General features: G+C 38.0%; 2 protein-coding genes across 8 annotated transcripts; both read left to right on the forward strand.

Annotated features, from left to right (window-relative positions):
* The first annotated feature begins 1,718 nt into the window (after positions 1 to 1,718).
* LOC135674302 (beta-1,2-xylosyltransferase XYXT1-like) lies at positions 1,719 to 9,323 on the forward strand. Of its 2 annotated transcripts, XM_065184023.1 has the most exons (7): positions 1,721 to 1,956; positions 2,063 to 2,140; positions 3,460 to 3,519; positions 3,647 to 3,712; positions 4,536 to 4,637; positions 4,715 to 4,780; positions 5,250 to 6,620. In XM_065184023.1, exons 1-7 carry the CDS (start codon positions 1,815 to 1,817, stop codon positions 6,410 to 6,412), a joined length of 1,677 nt encoding a protein of 558 aa, XP_065040095.1. In that variant the 5' UTR covers positions 1,721 to 1,814; the 3' UTR covers positions 6,413 to 6,620. The 2 variants fall into 2 exon arrangements, with proteins under 2 accessions (XP_065040101.1, XP_065040095.1); XM_065184029.1 differs by lacking the exon at positions 3,647 to 3,712 and having other exon boundaries at positions 1,719 to 1,956; positions 5,250 to 9,323.
* A 3,960-nt stretch (positions 9,324 to 13,283) lies between these two features.
* Positions 13,284 to 23,832, forward strand: LOC135674310 (sulfhydryl oxidase 2-like). Of its 6 annotated transcripts, XM_065184070.1 has the most exons (13): positions 13,284 to 13,602; positions 15,118 to 15,218; positions 16,147 to 16,171; positions 16,256 to 16,348; positions 19,159 to 19,340; positions 19,929 to 20,001; positions 20,132 to 20,200; positions 20,293 to 20,366; positions 20,441 to 20,597; positions 21,174 to 21,227; positions 21,918 to 21,997; positions 22,929 to 23,075; positions 23,152 to 23,832. In XM_065184070.1, the coding sequence occupies exons 2-13, from the start codon at positions 15,136 to 15,138 to the stop codon at positions 23,621 to 23,623; spliced, it is 1,509 nt and encodes a 502-aa protein (XP_065040142.1). In that variant the 5' UTR covers positions 13,284 to 13,602; positions 15,118 to 15,135; the 3' UTR covers positions 23,624 to 23,832. The 6 variants fall into 6 exon arrangements, with proteins under 6 accessions (XP_065040142.1, XP_065040148.1, XP_065040113.1 ...); XM_065184076.1 differs by lacking the exon at positions 15,118 to 15,218 and having other exon boundaries at positions 19,154 to 19,340; XM_065184041.1 differs by lacking the exon at positions 15,118 to 15,218.
* Positions 23,833 to 24,343: the final 511 nt, after the last annotated feature.

Genomic DNA, 24,343 nt, shown 5'->3' on the forward strand with positions numbered 1-24,343 from the left:
CCATGCAGAGCTCAAGCAAGCAGCTGCTTCCTTTTGGCATCAATATGATGATTGTGCTTAAGATATAATGTGGTATATGAAATCTGATCCATTTTTTGGTGAAATGAGCCTACTGTAGTGACTTATATGCTCTGTTGCTTTGGGTATATGGTTGATAATGATGATGTATTGAAGGAAGCGTTTCCTCTGGTTAAAGGTCTTTGACATTTTTGATCTGCAAAAGTACTTGGTAACAGCAAAGGAGATGTTGACTTTTCTAAATTTTAGTGTTACATGGCTAATGTTTTGATATTTTAGTTGCATTTATTTAGCTAAAAGTCAAGAACTTCGTAGAAGAGCTAACTTCGACTTTTACATGCTAATAGCTTCCTTGAAGAAGTGTGTGTGGAATAAGTTGCTGGAAAAAATCAACTAATATAATGCCCAATAAATGATCTTTCGTTGGATGATGTCCTTCTGATCAATGAGTAAATTTCTAAGCAATTAGATTTATATAGATGTGCTTCAAGACCAGTCTCCATTCACAAGTATCATATCAACATGCTACCCACCAAATGATGGAAGAGCAGAAGGGCCCAGTAATCATCCGACCGACTCCTGCCTCCAAGCAAAACCAACTCACCCTCTTTCTTGGAACCATCTTGTGGATTCCCAGGCTAAATGTACTACAGTGCTGCTCTGGGAATTCCATTGTACTTGACTGGATATTATTGTGTGAACTGACTTGGAACAACTTGGTTTGGTTGTCAGTGGCAAATCATGACTGATTCGTTGTTCTTTTTCTTCCTTGTTTTATATTATGATTACAACTATTTTCATCAATCATAGCACCATGAAAGTCCACTGTCATGGAATCAAACCTCAAAAGGCAGGTCAAATACTTGCAGAGTTAGTAAGCTTCATATTTTAAAGAGAATTGATCAAGTAGGAACACATGACCTGCCAAGCACAGTTTTGGCTTCAGAGACCTAACCCCTTATCCCTGAATGGGTCATTCAAGTTCTCCAACTTAGCTTTTCTAGTGTCTTGAACAAAAAACAGTCAACAACAAAATATGACAGTCCATCAAATTTGACTGGAGGAGCTCTTCTTTCTCTTCTTCCCCACTAGATGACCATATGAACCCATCTTTTGGTTCATTAAGATGAATGTGCAAATAATGTCCGGTCTGATTCGATACTGGTGAGACAAAAGTAAATCAAGCAATATACTTATATGGTATTGAATCTTTTTTTTCTTCTTTTTTTTATAAATTATCGACACTCGATACAAACTCATACTAACTCCTAATCGAAATTATAAACCTTGGTTCAACTCCTTTCAAGCTAAGTTCTATATTAATATCTGTAGCTCACCACAGTGACTTGTGAAAGCACTGGAACTTGACACACTTGCCTTGAGACCTTGCTTTCCATTAGCTGTCATGCATTAATCTAGACATTCCACCATCCACAATGAAGAGAAAATGACCATATGATAATAGGGTCATTCTCAAAGTCAGACAAAACACTTTGTATTTTGATGCACAAGCTTACGGCAAACAAGAACAAGCTGTGGGTTCCATTAAAAATGGTTGGCATGCATTTGATGGATGGAATATGAATGGTAATTGGAATGTCAACGTCTTCCCTCGGTGGCGTGGAGAGAAATGCCACAGCTACTTCTTTCAAAGACGTAACCCTCACATGACACATCTGGCCACAGTCTCCGATGGCAGCTGCATGGTAAATCCAGCGGCACTCTCCTCCTATATATCCATTGCTCAAAAGACCTTCTGACCAAAGAGGTAGTGGAGAAGACGAGCGATCGCAAGGATGAGGCCTTCGACGGCAGCGTCAACCGCCGGGCGAATGCCCCAAAGGCTTGTCTTCGTTGCGTTCATGGGGTGCCTGCTCATGATCATCCCCTGCTTCTTCGTTGCAGTGTGGAAGCCAAAGTTGGACCCTCTCTCGTCTCGTAAGCCGAATTCTCTGAACTCATATGTGATCGTTTGATCTTCTCGGCGAGAGTTTTGCGGCCAGCAAACGGTTCTCGACTCGATCATCTCTTCTCTTCGTTTCAGCAAATCTGCAGCTATCCGTGACGACCAGCATAAAAATACAAGCCGTCCGAGAGAGTTCCAGCATCTCCGATCGGTCCGGTGAGTAGACTTTCCATGTTCATCATGTTCCTGTGGAACTTCATCTGATTCCCATCTCTCTCTAAAGCTTCAGCACGCATTATGGAATGCAGAAGCAATTCAACAGTCTCTATAATCAAGCATCCTTCATAACATTCTACAACAAAGTCTGTTCTATTGTTCCATGCAGATAACAAAGCTATTATCTACTTCATCAGCTACTTTTTCAGATAACAAACCATTATCTATCCATGGCCTGTTACATACATGCAAACTAAAGAACTCAGTTTGGAACCACAAGAATAAATCCACCTACCTATGTCATGAGGAACTGAAATGGTATAAGTGGAATTCCCATTCACTATTGATAGGCTTCATGAGATAAGAGACAGGGGTGATAACCAATAGAGTCACATCAAACTAGTAGTTTTGTGTTGCCCACCATCTTGCTTTTGGCTGCACTAGAGAAAGGGACATCAAGAAGGTCCCAGATATGGCAGCATCCTCAGATAAGTTTTGTGCTTTGTGTATAGAAATTTCTCAGAGCTATAACTTCTCTTGTGACTATTATAATTCAATAGATAACAACCACATAAGAACAAATGTCAGCATTTTATTGTTATACGCAACCTTGAAGGACAAACAATCGGATAGCAGTTCAAAGTAGGTGTAGATAGCAACACCGAAGTATAGATGTCTATTGTGGAAGGAGAGCTGTCAATGGAAAATGAGTCCTTTGATAGGCCATCCATTCTCACAAAAAAGAAAACTGATTATTGAGTTCGATTGTTGGCTTGAGGTGTTATGTGGGTTTCAGTCACAAATTGATTCACACAATTAATCTACTTAATAGAAAGATAGATAGGTCGATTTCATTTATTTAGTTCAATAGTCAATCAAGAATTCATCTCTTTTGATGTGGTCAAGTTTCATTGCCAGCATCATCCAATCCTTTGAGGCAATCGAATTAACTTTCTAATATCATCCTATTGATCACAGCTAAAAGAATATGTTTATTATTCAAACCATATGACTATGTTCATCGCATTCTACCTGAGTGATAGAATTTCTTTTGTCTTTTTGGTCTTTAAGACATATAAGAAGAGTGGCAGGGATACAAACCAAACCTGTAGTATGTGTCTGATATGAAAGATCTGAAAGGAGATTTGTGGTTAAAATAACATAATTGCATCAGTCAAATTTAATTAAATGCAGTACTGTTCAAGGAAGTGACAATAATTAGTTTAATATGGTTTTGGTCCACTCTTTTGTTAACCTTGATTTAGTTTTTATCTCATAGTCATTCCAAGGTTGAGCCTTTTGTCTTCCTCCAAATGCAGGTAGTGAAATGGTGGTGATGCCAATTTCTGTCAATGAGGATGAAGCAGAGTTAACCAATGGTTAGTGAAAATTATGAACTCACAGAAAAAAAAAAGTTAGATTTATTGTTCTTTACTTTTAATATTTGTTATGTTTTGGATGTCAATTAGTTTACATTATATTAGCTTCTGTGGCTTCATTTGACAGATACTGAGATCATAAGGATGCCTCCTCCTGAAGAAGAGAAGGGAAGAGTAAATATGACATTCACAGGTTGGTGTAAGCATATGTTGGCATTAAGAGAGAGAAGAATTTGAAGTAGTTGGACTGTGTTTAGCATAAAAGAAAAACTAATAATAGATCTTCTTGGGGTGATGTGTTAGAAAGTTCATAAAAAAGAGGAGCACAAAAACTTTTTTGGTTGAAGAAATCTGAAAAATAAAAAAATGAAAGTGTTTGTTGTATATTTGAAAAAAAAGTTTTCCTGATTTTTTTTTTGTTTTTCCCACCAAACAAACATCAGGAAAAAAAGTATATTTATTTAATAGAAACAATCTGTTATAAGATTTTTCATTCATGTGGGATTCAGAACTTGGAAACTCATTTCATGAAGAAAGAAAACTTGGAAGCTCAGTGCAGCAGAGGAGGAATCAAAAGATGTTTGTGCAATCAATGTTTGATCTCACAATTCATGTGACACAGATTAATATATGCAATTTATCACTTTCTGTGAATTGGAATTCATATTCCTAAATGACAATAGCATTAGCCTTCTTAGAGGTAAAGGACAAGCAAACTTGAAAGCAAAAGTACTTTCATAATATTCTAAGCAGATGCCATGTATTCAAATACTGTTGACTTGCAATTAGTTCTCTTCTGTTCTATCTTGAACAATCATTAACTGTTCCAATAAAACATAGTAAACTTTGTAGTCATTAGGTTTTCTAGTCGCTTGTGATGATATATATTTCTTACAACAATTACTTTGGTTCATATTTTGTTTGAACAAGAAAAAAACAACAATGTTTCACCATTTATCACCAAATCATTCCATACCCTTACTTAAAGTGATCATGTGTTTGGTATTATAATTCAGAGGCTGAATTCTCAAACTCAACCATGGATGAAGAGCAGAAGAATAATGATAATGGAATTTACCCTACAACAAATGTCAAAGATGCAGCAAAGCCTAAACAAGGTTGAAACATACTTTAAATATCTTCAGATGTATATATCTGTTCTTCTACCAACAAATGTCCAATGCCTTCTTTGCAGAATTTAGCTTAGCAACAGGGAAACCAAAAGCAGAAGAAGGAACACAAGAAATTACCTCACAGACTGGTGAGTCTAAAGTCTAAACCTTAGATTCATTAAAGTCTAAAGTCTGATTTCGATTTCTTTTTTCGAGAATAATTGTGAATCCACCCAATATTATTAAGTATCAATCTTTGGTCTGAGAGGCAAATTTAATTGTTCTTTGGAGTGTCTAACAAAGTTGATTGATTTGCTTCGCTCTGATCAGAGCAATAAGAACAAGTCTTATCCTATCACATAGTTGAATTGTTTCTTCCTCTTTGGAAAGAGAATTCAAGAAGGTGTACATCTACTTTTCTGAAGAAGAAAAATTGCAATTACTCATAGATTTCCGCATCCAATATCGAATAATCTCTTGAAGAAATTCCAGTGATTAACTGTGGTAAAACCTTCTTGATTAATGGTAGAATGTCAAACAAGAATTCATAGCTCAGCAACCACATTTTTAGTTGCTCCTGTCAAGCATAACTTCACAATGCCTATTGGTAAGCTGCAGAGGGAGTTGCAGAGAGCAAGATAACCTGTGATCTATCCGAGCGTCGATCCGATACTTGTGTCATGCATGGTGATGTGAGAGTTCTTGGATACTCGTCTTCGATCATCTTGTCCAAAGCACCACAAGCAGATGCTCCCGGAGAAGAGAATACTTGGAAGATCAGACCGTATGCTAGAAAATGGGAGTCCCCATTGATGGAAATTATCAGAGAACTCACCCTCAAAGAATCCACAAAGCCAGCTGATACCCCCCGGTGCGCAGTTCATCACACGGTCCCTGCCATCGTCTTCTCCACCGGCGGATTCCTTGGCAACTTCTTCCATGACTTCACTGATGTGCTGATCCCCCTCTTCACGACCGCACGTCAGTACAGAGGAGAAGCCCAGTTCTTGGTGACCAACTTCAACTACGGCTGGATCAAGAAGTATGAGCAGATTCTACGACGGCTTTCGCATTACCAAATCATCGATCTGGATCGAGACGGCAGGGTGCATTGCTTTCGACATGTTCATGTCGGTCTCTTGAGCCACAAGGAATTGAGCATGGATCCTGCCAAGTCTCCAAATGGCTACTCCATGGCAGACTTCAGGGAGTTCTTGAGGTCATGCTTCTCTCTGAAGAGGAAGTCCGTCAGCGCCGGCAACAGGAAGCCGAGACTGCTGATGATCAACAGAAAGGGGCCGAGGTCCTTCAGCAACAGAAGGGAAGTGGCGTCGCTGGCACGAAGCTTGGGCTACAAAGTGGTGGTCGCCGGCCCTGAGGAGACGAAGAACCTGTCGAGGTTTGCACGCGTGGTCAACTCCTGCGACGTGATGATGGGCGTGCACGGCGCAGGGCTGACCAACATGCTCTTCCTGCCCACCGACGCAGCGCTGGTGCAGGTAATCCCATGGGGCGGGTTGAAGTACGCCTGCGGCCATGACTTCGGAGAGCCTGCACCGGACATGGGAATCAGGTACTTGGAGTATGAGATCAAAGAAGGGGAGAGTTCACTGATGCGGCAGTACCCGAGAAGCCATCCAGTGTTCACAGATCCTCTTTCGATTCACAAACAAGGTTGGAATGTCCTCTGGTCCGTCTTCCTCAACAAACAGAGTGTGAGGCTCGATGTCAGAAGGTTCAAAGGCGTCCTGCAAGAAGCCATGAACGCACTGCCTCATTAGGAGGAAGTCGGTGTTCCACTCAGGTTGGTTTGATTCTATTCTTCATCGATGTATATAGAACGTTGTTTATCGAATACATTGAATTGAAGAGCAGCAACGAGTTGCGAGGGCACACCTTATTGGTTCCCAGCCATGGTTGCCACAACACAGGGTGTCCATGTTGTACTCGGTTGCCGATGCTTGAGTTCGTTAGCTCTTGTGGGACCCAGATACGAGAGCCAACGAGAGAATGCCCTGTCTTGTTTGGTCGCTCGGCTAAGACATCGGAGCCGCACCTCCACGGTTTTGCGTGATCATTTATTTAAGGCGAAACCCAACCGCCATTGGACCATTTGCATATCTCTGTTTGGAACAGTTGAGAGAGAGAGAGAGAGAGAGAGAGAGACGATCGCAACGAGATCAACGAAGAGGCTACGGCCGAGCAGATTGCCGTAGAGGCATCCACCCAATATTACAGGTCACTCGATTCCTGCCCCTCCTTCCTCTCTTTCTCCTCTCCTTTTGTCGTCGGGGTCTCATTTTAGGGTTTCGAATAATTCTTTTTCTTGTAATTTCTTGATTTCTTCTTGGAGGATCTTCAAAATATGCTGCTGGTATCACGTTTCTTGAATCTATTGCGTTCTGTTTTCTTGCGTCCCGCAATTCGATGTTCTTTTGGGGTCAAAGAATCGATACTTGTGCTTTTCTGAAGTTGTTTTTGTTACGAGGTTAATTTGACCTGAAATTTATGCTTCTTTTTTTCATATATATATATATATATATATTCTTGAAATCGATAATGGTTGTCGTCTCACTCAGAATGTTAGATAAGAGAATTAGGAGTTTGGCTGAATCAAACTGTAGGAATTTTCTTAGCCTCACTCTGTTATGTTGATACTTACTGCTTTGGTTTTCTTCATGAGAGAGTAAAAAGAAGACCTCATTTATGATTTGCATTCTAGTTAAAGGTACATGTGCCCAGTTGATGAGAGTAATGTCAATGTCAGTTAAAAGGAAGAGAGCATATCTTTTATCCAAAGCAAAAGCCATAGGACATATAGAATCGAAGCAAGGCATTGTAAATTATGTTTGCAGTTGATTGGTGTTGATAAGAAGGCGCCTACTACCTTATATCGGGAGTTAAACGTGGCATAGATGACGAAGAGATGAATGTGCTCCTTAACGATGATGACTCAATAGTCTTAAATTGGAAGAACCTGATGGATGGGGGATATGTATCCGTATGAAGAAAGTGTGACTCATCTGGTTTCTAGGGACAAAGTGGGATGTTACTAATGGATAAATGCTTAAGGAAGTAAATTTCAGGTGATGTTTGGGTGAAAACTGATCCGGAGTTTGAGGAATAAGGTTTAGGTTGCAACTATCCTAGATTTGATTATATATTTTGATGTTAAACTTATTAGATAAGTTAACATCTTTTAAATTTCTGTACAAGTATGAGCATTCATTTATCATTGTGGGGGGTTGTTGTTGCTGCCGAACGGTCCTACATTGTGCAATTGTACAAAAAATAAGTTCATATGAAAATAGCTGCTGATGATAAACAAATTTTACCTTTTGATTGTTATATGCCAGCTTCGTAGGCACAATCTTTTCAACTTTCTGTATCCTTAGGCTCTATGATGATTGTAGCTATCATGTTACATTTTGCAATGTACTAATGATTCCTACTCTATCAATCCTAGACACAAGTGCAACATTTTTAGCATTGTTAAAGTCATTCAAGTAATGACTTATAACCATAATATGCTTACATTCATATTAGAAGATCATGCTCATTTCATTATTCTTTTTCATGTTTCATTACTTCTGACATCTAGTAGATCTCACTCACTAATATGAACCTTAAATTATGATTAGTTCACTGTGATAATTTATATTCCATGTTTAAGCATGGTATCACAACCCAAGGTTGCTTGACCATCTAGTGATGCCCCAAATTGTAGTTAGCAATCATATGTTGCTTCTCCACCTAGCAAAATTGCTGTGGGTGGAAAGGCTCCACTCTTGCGAAAGCGCACACCTGTCTCGGATGAGAACGAGGTTAGTTTGCTATGTGGAAATTTCTGTACATGTCTTTTTTACTTCAAAAAATTTAACTATCATTCTATAAACTAGATTAATAAAGGTAACATCAACATTCTTTTTTCTATGGTTGTGTGCGGCTTTGTAAGAAGTAACTTTACTCTCATAACTTTGTCTGCGTGCAATAAGATTAATCATGTTACTGATATGTAGTGGGTGGAGGCTCAGAAAGAGTAATCACATGGTGAACTCTTTATTCCTAATCTATTCCAGCCTATGATTCTATTTAAGGTGTACCATTTGCATTTCACAGCAGAATTAACCAGTCCATGTACCATTAGTTCAGAGTTCACTCCTGCTGTCTTAGATTAGACTTTCCTTCCCTACCATTAATTCAGTCATTAAAGAAGTGTTTCTTGGTTAGTTCCACTTGTATTAATCATCTTGATCTCCTGTGTTCTATATATGGTAGGCATATCTTTTTTCTTCTGGTTGATTAGGAGTCTTTCAAATCTTTCAATATGTGCATTACGTGGGGATAGGAGCACGTAAGAAACACTAATATCGATCATTATTTTTTTTTTCTTTTTGTTAAGGGTAAGTGGTGAAGATAGGATTTGAACTAATGAGTCAATTCATCAGTCTTTGTTGCTCTACGAAAGAAACCTGCCTTATGTTGGCCATTTTGAACTGCACATCATTGCTTTACAATTAATCAGTAAGGATTGATCGGATTAACTGGGCAAACCTTGAGGGAGAACACAAGAGACATGCGGTGTCTTTGGGCATATTTCATAATGGTAGAAATTGTGTACATTGGTTGTGTTGCCTCTGGACATATTTCAAATGCATGATCGGATGCAATAAAATCTCTTATTTGCCGTAATTTTTTTGTTGCTTGCAAGTTGTTATGGCCCAAATGGCAACAGGCGACGCCCAGAATTGGTATCGGTTGACAGAGTGGTTTAGGCTCATGCACACTATCCATGTGGAGTTGTTAAAGTAGACCATACGAGCTAATTATGCAAATACTAGCAAGGGTGGCATTTGTTGAACTCGGGATGGCGCCGCCAAGTACAAAGCCAGAACTCGAGACGGCACCACCAAGTACAAAGACGATCCCGGAAACTCGAGACGGCACTACCAAATACAAAGCCGACCTTGAGAACTCGAGACGGCGCTGCCAAATACAAAGCCCACCTCGGGAACTCAGGACAACGTCACAAGGTACAAAACCACCTTGATGCAGGCATCGATGGCACAGAAGGTACAAGCTAGCCGTCGACAAAGGTCGACAGTCATTAAACAAACCCTGTACGATCAACCCTCGTGCACAAGTATAAGAGCCAACTACTTGGCTACGCCAAAGGAGACTTTCTTCCCGAACAACTTGCGAGAAGACTTTGAGTGAGATCCAACTCTACTAACTTCGAAGAGGTCGAGTTGGGAAAACACCCCCCCAACTTCAACAACTTGCTCCGCTCGACCCGACTCAATGACCGGCCTAGAGTCTTCGTGGGTGTCTCCTTGGACATCTGGAGCCGAACCAAACCATGCTGACTTCTCAGCCCACGATATAAAATTCACTAACAATGTTGGCTCTTTCTTTTCCACAAATTAGTGGGCATCATGATTCCTCGTTATCTGATTAAAATGTGAGAGGGATCGCTATCTCAGAACGAGTCAGTCTGACAACCCAAACATTGATCAATAGAGCAGTTCTGAAATCAACGAATATTCCCAGTCCTACAAACTATCAGCAAAAATACTCACAGGATGATAACCATTTTTTTAAAGGGAACCTAACACGAAAAGAATCGAGAAACGCAAGAAGAGATCGGAAAAGAAAATACATATACCTTCACAAGAAAACAATCAATCAAGGAAAGAAAGAACTATAGCATAAACGATCCCTTACATGAAAAACCATGCGGATATGAAGAACCCAACAATGCATCAAGATGGAGAGGGTTAGATATCATAAAGCAGGCGGGAAGGCGTTCATCATGAGCTCCAATGACTGTGATGATCCGCTTCATCAAAACAGGCCAACAAGAACGAGAAATCTCAAAACTCTCAAGAAAATTGAATGGGAAAAAAATGAGAAAAAGGCAGATACATGAGGTTAAACTGTGAGAGAATCATGAAATTTTACCATCTTATCGAGGAGAAGGTAGAAGAAAATCACTCTTACCAAAATTGAGAGAGGGTCTAAGGGATTGAACAAAAATGACACGTCGTCAGAAGAAAAATATTTATAGCCAAATACCGTCATGTGATATGCATATATGATATTAAAGCCCATAGACACAACGCAAAATGAGATAGTATTCGAGTCATAATTTAGGTAACCGAGTTACATCAATACCTCGAATTGTGATTGTAATATTCATTAAATAATTATGATAGTTGTTTTACTATCACAATCTTAGGCGACATACATTTGGTATCATAATTATTTCATGAATATTACAATCACAATTCTGCCAAGATTGGAATATTCTGCCAACAAGTGGATGCTATTGAGGCTAAAGGTCTAAATCATGTCATGTTGTAACCAGCAATAACCTCTGCTTAGGATCTGACGAAGTTAAAATTATGGTTCTAACTATTCTTTTATATCAGGATGAGAAATATGAAGTTAGATTAGACCATCACAAAATGGTGTGTATTTTCATTATTTTTAGTTCCATTATGTGTCATGTACTCGAAAATCTGAATGCAATATGAAATATATATATATATAAAAGGACTAAGATATAAACTAACAAAGATGAAAAGAAAAGGAAATAATTGTTTTGTACCAGTCCCAATGACAGCAAGTATAGGAGCTTCTTACTAATATACAGCTCCTCCTCCCAGGAAACACATAGAATGGGTCATGCATTTAGATTCATATTTATCACATCTCCTCATCCCCCCAGCATTTGCAATGTGCAACACATCCATAGAGCAGTAATGCATTATAATGTAGACAAGAAGTCAACTAGACATCATTGACAATGTGGCTTTACACAAATATGACTCTAAAAAAAGTATGGTAAAGTTAATAGAATGGCACAAACAAACATAATCACTAGCATCAATGGCATTCATACTCTTATCTGATGGCTTTATTTATTTGATATGATGCAGATATTATCACTACCATAGCAGATATTGTAGGAGCAAACAACTTCAATACACACGTTTTTTTCTTTTTTTTCTTTTTTTTGAAGAATTTGTGCTCAACTAATATCAGCTTGCCACCAAATGTTCCTTTATATTTATTAAAAAATAATCCTATATGATCTGTCCACATCTGAACTTTTTGTTTTCTTTTGCCATTTGTCCACAAATAGCGGGCCATTTAATTTGACAGATGTAACAAGAAATAATTAATTTGATAGCATCAGGAGCCATAACATGCAACATTGGATTATGGTGGTCACCAATATTTACTATCATTATCCACTTATATTTTCGTAACTGCTACGGTGTTTGGGTCTTTTCCACATAACTTACATCAACGATGCACTGATACCTTCATAATTCCTTATAATTGTTCAATCCCAAAAAATGTAAGAGCTCATCATGACGACGACAGTTGCTATCAAGAAGTTGATGCAGCCAATCAAACAATCGAAACATCGATCTAACCACCATTATCTTGAAATGTCAATTGCCGAATAGTACTCAACAGAGTCGTAGAAATAAACTATTAACGACTGGAAACAGTTGAAACCTAACATCACTGTCCTTAATCCTACTAGTGCTAGCATACATATCCAAGAATGGCAACATTCTTTAACAAACCTAACACGAAAAGAATCAATAAGAGATTAGAACAGAAAGGACATAAACCTTCAAGAGAAAACAAACAAGAACGGTGGGAAAGAACGGACTATAGCCTAAGCGATTACTTGCATCGAGAATATCTCAAGTCAGCATCAGGACAGAGAGGTTTGTACGAGCGGGTCAAGGCTCGTCACCGGATCCGGCTGCGATGATCCGCAACAAGAAAGCAAACGAACAAGAACGAGAAAGAAAATCTCAAAACCCTAAAGAACCTCAAACGAAGAGAACGAGAGAAAAATCGAGAGAAATCAACGAAAGATCGAGCGAGAGCGGAGAAGTTTTACCATCCAATCAAGGAGGAAGTACAATCAGGTCGCTCAAAACTTCGTCGCCCTTCTGCACACTGCTCCGAGGATTTCGATGGGGACACGAGGCTCCGATCCAAGAAAACAAGTGAAGGATAGATCTCAAGACACCGGGAGGAGAAAGATCAAGAGTTCGATCCAAGAAAACAAGTGAACAAGGACATATCTCAAAAGGAACAGGAGGTAGAGAAAACGAGAAAGATCAGTGAAGGATCGAGAGGGAATCGAAAAGTTTTATCATCTGATCGAGGAGGACGAAGAAGATCGCTCCATCCTTCGTCGCGCTCGTTTTGCCGCCTCACAGAAATTTGATGAAACGGTAAGCAGAAACCTCAACTTGAGCGGCAATTATGGCCAAATAACGTCACGTGTTGTCCACGTGATAGTTCCAAAACCGACATATGGTCACTCATATGTAGCATGAACAAAAGACGGCTTTAATTTGTCGGTCCTCTTTTGACTCAGTCGTAAGTTTGGTTCGGTCAATCATAAATAACTTAATAGGTTCCAAATTGATCTCAAGCCAAACCATCCCGAGAACGAATATACTCGATCAAACCCGTGCCTACTGCACGCGGCTAATGCATGCTTTGTGGCAAGTTTAGGAGATAATTAAATTAAATTAAATTCATATATATATATATATATATATACATATATATACATATATACATATATATATATATATAGAAAACGATGTTTAGTTCCCAGAACAGCACGTCGAAAACGTTGTGTCGAGAAAGCGATCGCCGTTGCTGCGATCGATCTCTTCCCCGTTTCTGCTTTCTTCTTCTTTTCCGATTCTTCCTCTCCGATGCGTCTCGTCTATGGAACATTCTTTCTTTCTTTTCTGCTTCTCATCCTGCGCATGCCTGCAGGCGAAGCCCTCCGATCTGTCGGTGACGGCACCGATCTCCGCACCGACCTTCCCGACGCCACCGTGGAGCTCAACAGCTCCAATTTCGATAGCGTTCTCAAGGAATCGCCGGCGAGTTTCGCCATCGCCGAGTTCTTCGCTCACTGGTGACGCCTTTCGTTTCTTCTGTGCCGTTCTGTTCTTGGTTTTTCCTCTCTTTTTGTTCCGTAAGTTCAGTTCTTGATTTTAGAGCGGGTTCGGGCATATGGTGATTCGAGAAAAAACAAGAGGATGTTCGTGTTTAGCTTCATGTGATTGCCTATCATCGAGTTTTATTTTTGGTTTAATTTGGATCAGATACTGATCGATGTGTCCAAACAATTCGGTAACTTTAGCTGCTCTATTTTGTCTGGACTTATGACCGATATGACCAACGAGACAATTAATAGCGTGGGTAGAATGCAATTTATGATTCTTTCTGTGTCAAAGAGCGCATCTGATATGCACCGCAGTACAGCTCATCACAATTCACAAAGTGTTCGGTTTTAGGAATCTGACAAAGTGTTTGTGATCGTGGTGAAGCAAGTTGATAATAAATTGTATAAAATGCTTCCAAAAATGTATTAGAAGAGATCGGCTATCAGTAACAGTACTTGCAATCTGGAAAGTCTCCTATTTATGTAGAATCTGTACTCACCTGCACACTATCAGAATCGAGATAGTTTCATTGGAAAGGCTCGCGTGTCCAATGTTAAAATTATTTAGCTGTGAAAACTTGATATTTGATGGATAAACCAGATCTTCAAAATGGAATTTTTAGATTTAGTTTCATCTTCTTTCAGTTGATGTGGACCAAGTTGAGCTCCACCTTTGATCAATTCATGAAGTGCTGAAAGAGAATAGGAAGCTTCTGTATATTGATCCCTTGACATATAAAAATCTCGTGGATGTTTCTAAAAGCCCAAAATATGTAAGGTACTAAAAAGGGATCCTGTGTATTTGAGGAAAGAATCTAGTTGAGTTTTAGGTCATCGTATTAAGAACTTACACTATGATGCGTCTCTCTCAATGTCTTTGGGATTCTATAGTTTGTGGTTCAAATTGTTGATCTTTGTTTTACTTCTTCTTCGTTTATTGTACATCATTCTCTTCCAATACGGTGAGCATAAGGTCATCGTAATTTGCAGCAGACACTAATATCCTGAGTCTGACAACACATTGAGCGGCACCTTAGCTGCTCATATCTGTTTACTTCAATCTCAACCAGGATTTGGTTAGTCGCTTAAGTTTTTGCTTCAGGCTACTAGCAGCAGTATTGTTCCTGCTATGATGGGTCACCTCCCCTCCATCCCCCCACTTTCACCCCTTGCCACCCCCCCCCCACCATTTCCTTAGGCCCCCCCCTTCCTCCTCTCACCTTCCTTCCCCACCCCACTGCCGGCACTATTGTTGCAATATATGTCAAATCACATATATTTTAAACTCTGATCTATTAAAGGCCATGTTCATTCTAAGACCAAAAGGAGAAGACATGATGGTTCTTTTCTTTATGTTTATTTCTAGCTACAATAAGTGCTTGAAGAAATCTCTGTTTGTCTCTCCCTTTGTTTTTATGCGTTCTTCAATTGGATGAACAGGATCTAGATTGGAAGTATATCTGTTTTCATATGTTTGGTTGGCAGATAATGGTGCCATGAGCAATGTGCGTGCCCTTATCAGACAGCCCACATGAATATGGAAGAGCGTGCACGTATGTGTCTACTATGTACAGGCACATATACATGTATGTATGTGCACGCACCACACATTCTCTATGTAATACATTAAAAAGTTTTGGAGCTTTTATTCATGATTCACCTTATCAATCCATATCGGTGTACTGACTGGCCATTAGTATGATATATACCGACGTATCGACACATGGTATGATAGAGTGTACCGATAGACTAGTATGTACCACCCATACTGATCCCCTATTGGACCGGTATATACTGCCCATATCGAGCGGCACACTATTGTACGACGAACCTTGCTTTGATTCTTCTCATCCAAAATCAATGATAGAGCACTTAAAAGATTTTAGTTTGTCAAAACTTTTAGTCATTTGCATGAATGTTTAATTTAAACAAAATGAATGGTATGCATTGAGATGATACATAAAATTTTGTCTTCAAATGCTTAATAAAAATTTAAGCTGTTGATCATGATCTAATTACTTTGAAGACATGTATAAAAAAGTTCAGCATTTCAACTGATTGGATTTGTTACTTTTAGAATCACATAATGGTGAATAGATGATCATGAAATAGGTTGAATTTTTCTTCCCATGCATGCAAGATCTATTAATTTATAGGCTCCATGGTGCCGGTTTCTCATTTGATTGGTCTATTGATTTTGAATGGGGAGTATCAAGACATAGGTATCATGTTTTGATATTTTCATTTATAGATCACAACTTGGTGGTCCATTTTGCAGTCAATGTGTTTGCTATTCATTGTTCGTCATGTACTCTCTGTGGCTATTGTCATCTTGGTTCTTAGCAAGTCAGTGTTGCATGCATGTCTGCATGATGTACTGGAAGTTACATATATAGTTGAAGTTTGTCTTTTACTTAACTGATGTAGAATGTTGAACATGTTAATATCAGTTTTGTAAGCAATTGCACTTTCTATTTGGTATGCTTGAATCTTATAACTTGTTTGACTCGACAGGTGTCCTGCTTGCAGAAACTATAAGGTATTTAGACTTGTTAATTCTGGTTATATGCTTCAATTTTCCTTGATTGTTAACTTCAATCATAATTGAGCCACAATCATTCAGCCTCACTATGAAAAGGTTGCAAGGCTTTTCAATGGGCCAGATGCAGTGCATCCTGGGATTATACTCATGACACGGGTTGATTGTGCAATGAAGGTAATTATGTCTTGAATTTAGAAACAACTATCTTGTTTAATTTTCATCCATTCTATTTTTTATAAGGTTTCACATGAATTGCATTTTCTCAAGTCTTAAGTTCCTATTTTTTAGTCTTTTCTTCATCATGTTCTTTAATATCTTGGACATGGTGTCCATTATGAGCACAGCCATCAGTACTATGCTGTGCACTACTATGGCCTTCAGCTGTTCTACGTCTGAAGGTACAGACAAGGGGCATAAAACTTCAACAAAGACATTAATATATACAAGAAAATACATGGAAAGAACATTTTAAATGAGAAATTCAATATTTCGTGATTCTTCTATTGAAACTTGATAAATCCAAGAAGTCCATCCAAGTTTTTACAAAACTGTAGGTTGTGGAAGAAGAATTTCTTATTCAACACAGCAAGCTTGAATCAGCTATCAAGTTGGCTTATTTACAAACATGTGATGTTCCTTTTTCTTCCAGAACAAGCATGCAATAGTAAAATAGCTGTAGTTTGTACAAAATTTAATATGCCATATAAACCATAGATAAAAAAATATAAAGTTCCAAAATTCACTCTGAACTACTTAACTTTTGACTTCATGGATAAGCTTACTCTTCCCAAGTGAGATCTCTTTATAGCTTGTTAATTATCTTTGGTGTGATTCTTTGGGTAAAAAAGCAAACACTCCAATCTTAATTCATGATAGGGGAAACAAGAATGGGGGATCCATTAAGCAATTGCCATCCCTATTGTTACTGGAAGGATCCAAAGCTTCATCAAAATTGAACTTTAACCTCAAAAAGGGTGGTGTTTCTGATTTAATCTGCTTGAAATCCACAGAGGTCATTCTTAGATGGCTGCACAGATAAGTAGCCCATAATGATGCTTAGATCCTTCCAAACCAACTGTTGGTTATTCTGAACCACCAAAGGCTACCATGCATCTGTTCATTCAGTTTCCAAAGGATATTAGGAATTTTGGCATCTATTCATCCAGTTTAGTAGAAGGATATTATGAAATTTGGCCTTTAGGATAATTTTGCTTATCAGATTCCTACAGTAAATGGTCAGTAGTCCAGTCCCCATTAAGCCAATCAGGCTAAAATGTGGATGACCCTATTTGATTTAAAAAGTTTACCAAATTTCCACGTTATATTTGCACACAAAGAATATATGCTCAGTAAATTCATTGGACAACACAATAGTGCCAACTCCATCAGGGTAAAGATGCATGGCATGCTAAAAGTTGTTAGTGAAAATTTTAATTCATTTTTTTTCCACGGAAAATTTAATTCTAGGAGGAACAATAAGTTTCCATATCAAATTCCAGCCTTTCCAAGGATCGTAGCTTGATGTGGTTTAATGGGCATTACAAATCATGGCAAAAAGTTTGGTGTCCCCATACTCAAGTGAAAGATTCTAGCTCAAGGACTATTGTCCTAATTAATGGATATAGAAAAAATTCCTGGCCCTAAGGGAAGACTTAGCTGTTCTAATCTGGCAAATCCATCCTTATCGATAGGCCTAACAAGATTTCATGAGTAAATTAGGTGTGGGACATTGTGTTTAGGTCTTCTATCCCAAAGAAAATTCCTAGAAATTATGGTAATATAATCTAACATACTGTTGGGAGACCACATATGTTTAAGCTAGTTAATAAGAAAAAGACAACAAGAGTACACTTTACTAATCCAGCCTTACTAGGTAGACGCAAGGCATCTCTTTTCCGTCCTACAAATTTCTCAGTTACAAAATGAGGTAAGGTGATTCTTTTGTGAGAAAGAATAGCATCCAAGTAATAGGAAAGCCTAAACACAACAGACGGCTAAGGAGCTTTTAGGAATTTGGATAGAATTTAATTGAATATATCTCTATTAAACTTTTGGTTGGAGAGAGTTGCATTAATCTTTAAGAAAAATATTAATGGATTTAGCATCTCTAGCAGAGGTCTTAATCATCAAAAGTATATCACGAGCAAATATCAGGTGAGAAAATTTCATTCCTTAGGATTCACTCTTCATTGTAGTGCTAGTCACTGTCCAAGCTCCGCGGGAAAAGGCATGCCAACAAACACCAATGTTTTGCATGTTTATTCCAGTACATGGTGGATCAACATGGGCTAGCTGCTAACAATGAATTTATATTATTGGTTGCTACTATTTTTGGGCTTCTTGACCTAGAACACATGGCTTTCTGTTGGTTTCTGGTTTCTACACTATTAGTTAATTTGTTCATAAAGCTGACAAGCTTCTTCCTTAGTGTTTATTCTTTCCTTGAATAACTCACAATTCCTATCAAGGAACATATAATATGCTGAAGAAAAAAAGGGTATTTAATGGACTAGTATCTGACAAAGAAGCAATCTTGTTTGGTTCCAGAGTAGCTTCTGGAATCTTGAGGGTTAGCCTGTTGGAACTAATTTTTTATCTCCTTTCTATGAGGATGTATTTTTAGAACATTTCAATATGCTTCTAATTAGTAAGTGGTGTTAATCAAGGATTGTCATGTCAATTAGTGCTGGTTTTTACATATCATGCTAAAAGTGGTTCCACGAAGTTGTGTTGAGCCATGCTGGCTGGGTCAATGATTTTGGCTTATGTTGATTGGCAATCTAGCATGCCGACTGGCAGGACTAGACACCAGATTACCAGAAAGTAATTGACATGTCCTGTGCCATGAAACAACAATCTGTGGCTCAATTGATCTGGCTTCAAGATATTCTTTTCCACTTCTTGCCTTTTTTCAACAGTTGACCTATACTTTTGAGTAATTTACTGATTACTTCCTTCTTCATACATTCTGTTTGGCAGCACAGATAAATGCAAATCTTTGTGATAGATTTTCAGTTGGTTACTATCCCATGTTATTGTGGGGTCCTTCAGTTAAATTTGTGGCTGGTAAATGGGACCCTAAGCAAGAGAAAAGTGAGATACAATCAATTGATGATGGACGGACTGCAGATCGACTACTCAATTGGATAAACAAAAAAATGGGCAGGCAAGATGTTGGTTCTCATTTTACCTTTTAGTTTTTGAATAATATGTACCAGTGTTAGTGACTGTTTAGATTTTTTTTCTCAATTATCTTCTTCTTAGAACTACCCTTTATTTGTATATATGCATTTCCAACATAAAAGAAAAGAAAAAGAAAACCTGCCATGTAGTCTTAACGTAATCAGGATTGGGTTATACCACATGATGCATCAAAGTATGCTTTATCTATGAACCAAAACTCCTTTAAGAGGAATTATAATAACTAAGGCACTAGATTATGTTCCAAAAGTTATTTTCTGACAAAGGTAAAAAGAGTTGTGCGTTTAAAATTTCTGGTGTTTGTTCTCATTACATTGTACAGGGCAGTCCTCCTTCCTCATCTATTGTCTTAGCTTTTTTCATGCATACTTGTGTAGTTGTTGCTTGTACAAGAATTAGTTACTGTTTCTGCTAGATGGTCAGATTTTAGTGTTCTATGTCAGGAAATTGATGACTTGGGATTTCATATCTTTTATGTTTATTTACTTTGTACTGAAGATACTAGGATTATATGGAAGTTATCTCAATGGTAGGTAATTTCTGTTCTATGCAGTTCATTTAGCTTTGATGATGAAAGATATGAAAATGAAAACACACTTCCAACAAATGTCTCTGATCCTGAACAGGTACAACTTAGATATTCTAAGTGGTATATTAACATCATTTTAAATTAGTTCTTCGAGTTGAAGATACATTTGTCATTGTCTTATTTCTAGCAATCACTTTGAGAGTGTTATAATACTTCTGTTGTGGCAGATTGCACGAGCAATTTATGATGTTGAGGAAGCAACAGCCTTAGCTTTCGAGATAATCATACAACACAAAGTTAAACTTATTTCTCTTAACTGTACATTTGGATTGATTTTTCAGATTTTAAAACCCAAGAAGATAAACAACATTACCCTTGTAAAATGCAGATGATCAAGTCAAGTACTCAAGCACCACTGATAAAATTTTTTCAGATTTTGGCAACACATCATCCTTCAAAAAGGTTAAAGATTGATCTTTTCACAAATTGAAGTTATTTATTATATTCCTAATTGCTTATTATTGACTTTGGTATAGGTGTCGGAGAGGAATTGCTGAGATACTTCTCAACTTCGATGACCTGTGGCCTTCCGGTCCACTCTCAATCAGTTCAGAAGAGGCTCCCATATTACAGGAACAGGACGTACTTAAATCCTATTCAATCTGTGGCAAGGAGGTTCCTCGTCATTATTGGGTGGGCACTAAACTTTCGTCATTTTGTTGATTCAGATTTTGTCCTGAGGAATAATAAACAAAATCATTAAGTTTTGGAATTGTCATAATCTTCTCTGGATTTATCTAGCTTCACTACCCTAAATGTAAATTTGCATTTACATAATCAAAACCCATAGCTGGGCAAAGTCAATAATTTAGATTATGTATACCTTTTTCAGTTTCTTGATTCAGATTTCTCCTAACTAATAAATAAAATCATTTAGTTTTGGAATTGTCATAATCTTGTCTGGATTTGTTTGTAGCTTCACTACTCTAAATGTAAATGTGAAAATACTCAGTCAAAATCCACAGCTGTGCAAAGTCAATAATCTAGACCAAGTATGCTATGTGATTCAATCCACTGAAGATGATGACCACGTCCAGAACGTAATTTTTCCATTCGCGAGTGTTCTTTTGAGTTCTAGTCACCCTTTTACATTATTGATAGACTACTTCTGTTATCCAAACTGCTGTACCTTGATTTCCTCTTGTATGTTAAGGCCTTCTAGTGTATTTTATCTTGTTGTAATACTTGGACCTTGACTGATCTTTGTAGCTTAATTTTGAACTGCACTTGGTGAATCATAATAAACCAGAGAAGAAATTAACTGTAAGCTCTTTTCTTATATCTTCTATTGCTTTTCCTTTGAAGATCTGACTTTGATGTGCCATCCCATTCTTCTGTTCTAAGAATTGTTGCTATTGTAGGATTTTTTTAATTATTAATGTGGATAGAGAATATAACTGGAACTTTTGATGACCTCACAGGCATGCCAAATTGCATTCTGATCTGATCAGATCCAAAATTGCTCGAGTTATTCTTGACCCAGATGTACAATGTGGATAGAGAATAGCACCACCTGATTCTATTTTTAACTAATGACTGAAGTTGTTAGGTTTGCTTATCACAGCTAGCCTATCCTGCTATGAATTTACTAATCAATGAGATGAATCATTCATAAAGCCATCATTAACTAAAATAGTAATTAGAATTTCTGATGATCTGGCAGGCATGTCAGATTGCGTCTGATCTAAAGATACAGAAGTGGTCGAGTTATGCTTGACCAACAATTCTTGTTTTTTATGTAGTGGACAGATAATGATACCACCAGATTCCACTTTTACCGGTGACTGAAGTTCTTAGGTTTGCTTATCACGGCTACCCTTTCCTGCTATGAGTTAACTGATTGATGAGATAAATTGTTCTATAAGATAAAGTGAATTAATAGGTCATATCTAATATGTAACTAGGTAAAGAACAATTAGCAGATTTTCTAAATCATGTGGATCTATGTTGCAGATATTTTGCCGTGGGAGCAAAAACGATACGAGAGGCTTCAGGTGCTTGCAACTTGTATCCATTTTGATTGCTGTACTATGGTATTGTGCTCTTCATGAAGCAATTGAATAGTCTTAAATGGTATATACTTGATTATAGGGCAATTAGAGGGTTGGACCACATAAGTCATTCTGTGGTAGCTCAAATATGGAATATGAATAAAAATTATACATCAAAAAAATCAGAGATGCTGACTATGGTTTTAAGTTTCATGGTTCTTTAAATCTGCCCCATATAACATATTATATAGATCCAGAAATTAAAATATCAACATTGTACCTGTGATATCTTATGAAAAAGCTAAAATCAAATTGATTAGGTAAGGAATGAATACTAAAAACAATGAAATGGAATCTGTCTATCCAATTTCATAGAAAACTTAAGGATTATAAACAGATCAGAGATCATAGGTATATCCTTTCTTTTCTTTCTCACATATGCATCCATGATGCTTTATATGGCTTGTTATTTATGTCAGTTTAGTTCTCTGCATTAGTTTCTTCCTTTTGTACACCTTGAAGGGTTATGGGAAGGGCAAGGAATGAAATATGTCCTGTGATGTTAGTTTACTAGATATTTGTAGCTTGATTGTCTCCAAGAGAAATGGCTTTAATCCATTTAAATATTTTGCTGTTGCAAGTGACATAGTTGGCTGATGTTGAGCTTGCAGTTTACATTGACAATTTGGACTGAAAATTGGACTTATAAGATTGGGGCATGACTAATGTTTTTAAGAATTTAATGAGTTGGCGATGATGCTAATTTTTGTTCCCTTCGCATATTATTTGGGAGTGCAGCATCTTCATGTGTGTCAAATGGAAATTTATTGAATGATGTGGCCGTATATATTATTGATTGTTGGCAGTGAGAATCTCATAGACTGCTTACATAAAATCTTCTGATCACATAATGTGTCGTCAAACAGACTAATGAAGGTTATAGTTTGGCTTACTCTTTTAGTGCTTGTTGCAGCTGTGGCCTATGGGTTCTGTTCCACTCCCTGTCTGTCAGGGTTGGAGATGGAGAGAGCCAATCGGTTTTCACAGCAATATGTGATTTTATCCAGAACTTTTTTGTCTGCGACGACTGCCGTAGGCATTTTCATGAGATGTCTTCAAGGTAAATATCACAATTTTATAATCTGCTGCTCTCAAGTATTTTATCTTTACAACATATGACTTTGGAGTGCCTGCAGTGTCTCAGTACCATTTAACAGAACTCGCGACCTGAGCATGTGGCTATGGAGGGCACATAATAAAGTCAACGAGAGACTCAACAAAGAGGAAAAGGCATTAGGCACAGGTGATCCACGATTTCCGAAGATCATATGGCCCCCGAAGCAGCTCTGTCGGCCGTGTTATGTATCTTCAAGCAGGAAAAGACGCAGCAACATGAAAATATATTGGAATGAGGATGAGGTGTACAAATTTCTGGTCAGATATTACGGGAGGACCCTTGCATCTTCTCACAACGATGCAACTTTGAGTGGCAAGTACGATGAATCCTACGACATCACCACCTCAACTAATGCAGTTGCGGTACCCGTTGGGGCTGCATTGGCCATCGCGGTTGCTAGCTGTACATTTGGAGCATTAGCTTGCTTTTGGAGAGCCCAGCAGAAGAATAGGAAGTACACACACCAACTTCATTCTTTCAAGGATATATGATTAGTAGGATGCTAAACATTCTGTGTTATGTTCTAATTAACAACAATTTTTTTTTATTATTTTGCCCGAAAAGCGGACCATTTTACTGACATTCATGATATTTCTGGAAAAGAGAAATTTGGAAGTGAGATGCATCCCAAAGTATCAGCCTTCTGCAGCTGTTAAATAAAAGTCAGAAATATACACAGTCAAAGGGATTATCATTCGGAGCTCTCCTGTTCTAATTACCTTATTTCTGTTCTTTAGCTGGGGATGAAGTGTATATATTATTTCACCATTGCAATTTTGGAGACAGCAACCCGACGCATGCTTGTAGGATGCGGAGAACACCAAGTTGAAATAACAAGTTCTCCTCTTTCCTATTGTGCAACTTCCATATCCACTTTTGTGAGGTAAGAGACAACTTGGAAACCAGAATTTGTGCCTCATCTGTTTGTGTCAATTTTGGTCCTTCAATAAATTTTTTGCTCCTGCGAAGTTTATGCTGAGAACCCCCCCAAGGATTTGGTTGGTCAGGATCAGGTTTTATGTGATGACTGGTTATTAGCATGTAGTTGCTTACATGTAGCCAAAATAATTAGCAGGATAACGACTGCCCTTTTGCCAAGTCAAGTGTCGATCACTGTAAAGGGTCATTCTCGCCACTTGAAATTTAGCATGATCGAAGTCATATGGCACACTCAGATACCAACAAATTATAAGGCAGTGATCGTTAAACCG

This window comes from Musa acuminata, chromosome BXJ1-1 (genome assembly GCF_036884655.1).
Source record: "Musa acuminata AAA Group cultivar baxijiao chromosome BXJ1-1, Cavendish_Baxijiao_AAA, whole genome shotgun sequence".
Taxonomy (NCBI): Eukaryota; Viridiplantae; Streptophyta; class Magnoliopsida; order Zingiberales; family Musaceae; genus Musa; species Musa acuminata.

Bases quoted from the DNA above. Each gene is read 5' to 3' on its own strand.
- LOC135674302 (XM_065184023.1), top strand. From the start codon at position 1,815: ATGAGGCCTTCGACGGCAGCGTCAACCGCCGGGCGAATGCCCCAAAGG. The intron at 3,713-4,535 runs GTTGGTGTAAGC...ATTATAATTCAG, and splicing joins AGTAAATATGACATTCACAG to AGGCTGAATTCTCAAACTCA. The intron at 4,781-5,249 runs GTGAGTCTAAAG...GGTAAGCTGCAG, and splicing joins AGAAATTACCTCACAGACTG to AGGGAGTTGCAGAGAGCAAG.
- LOC135674310 (XM_065184041.1), top strand. From the start codon at position 13,394: ATGCGTCTCGTCTATGGAACATTCTTTCTTTCTTTTCTGCTTCTCATC. The intron at 13,603-16,146 runs GTGACGCCTTTC...TTGACTCGACAG, and splicing joins GCCGAGTTCTTCGCTCACTG to GTGTCCTGCTTGCAGAAACT. The intron at 20,598-21,173 runs GTGGGCACTAAA...TGATCTTTGTAG, and splicing joins AGGTTCCTCGTCATTATTGG to CTTAATTTTGAACTGCACTT.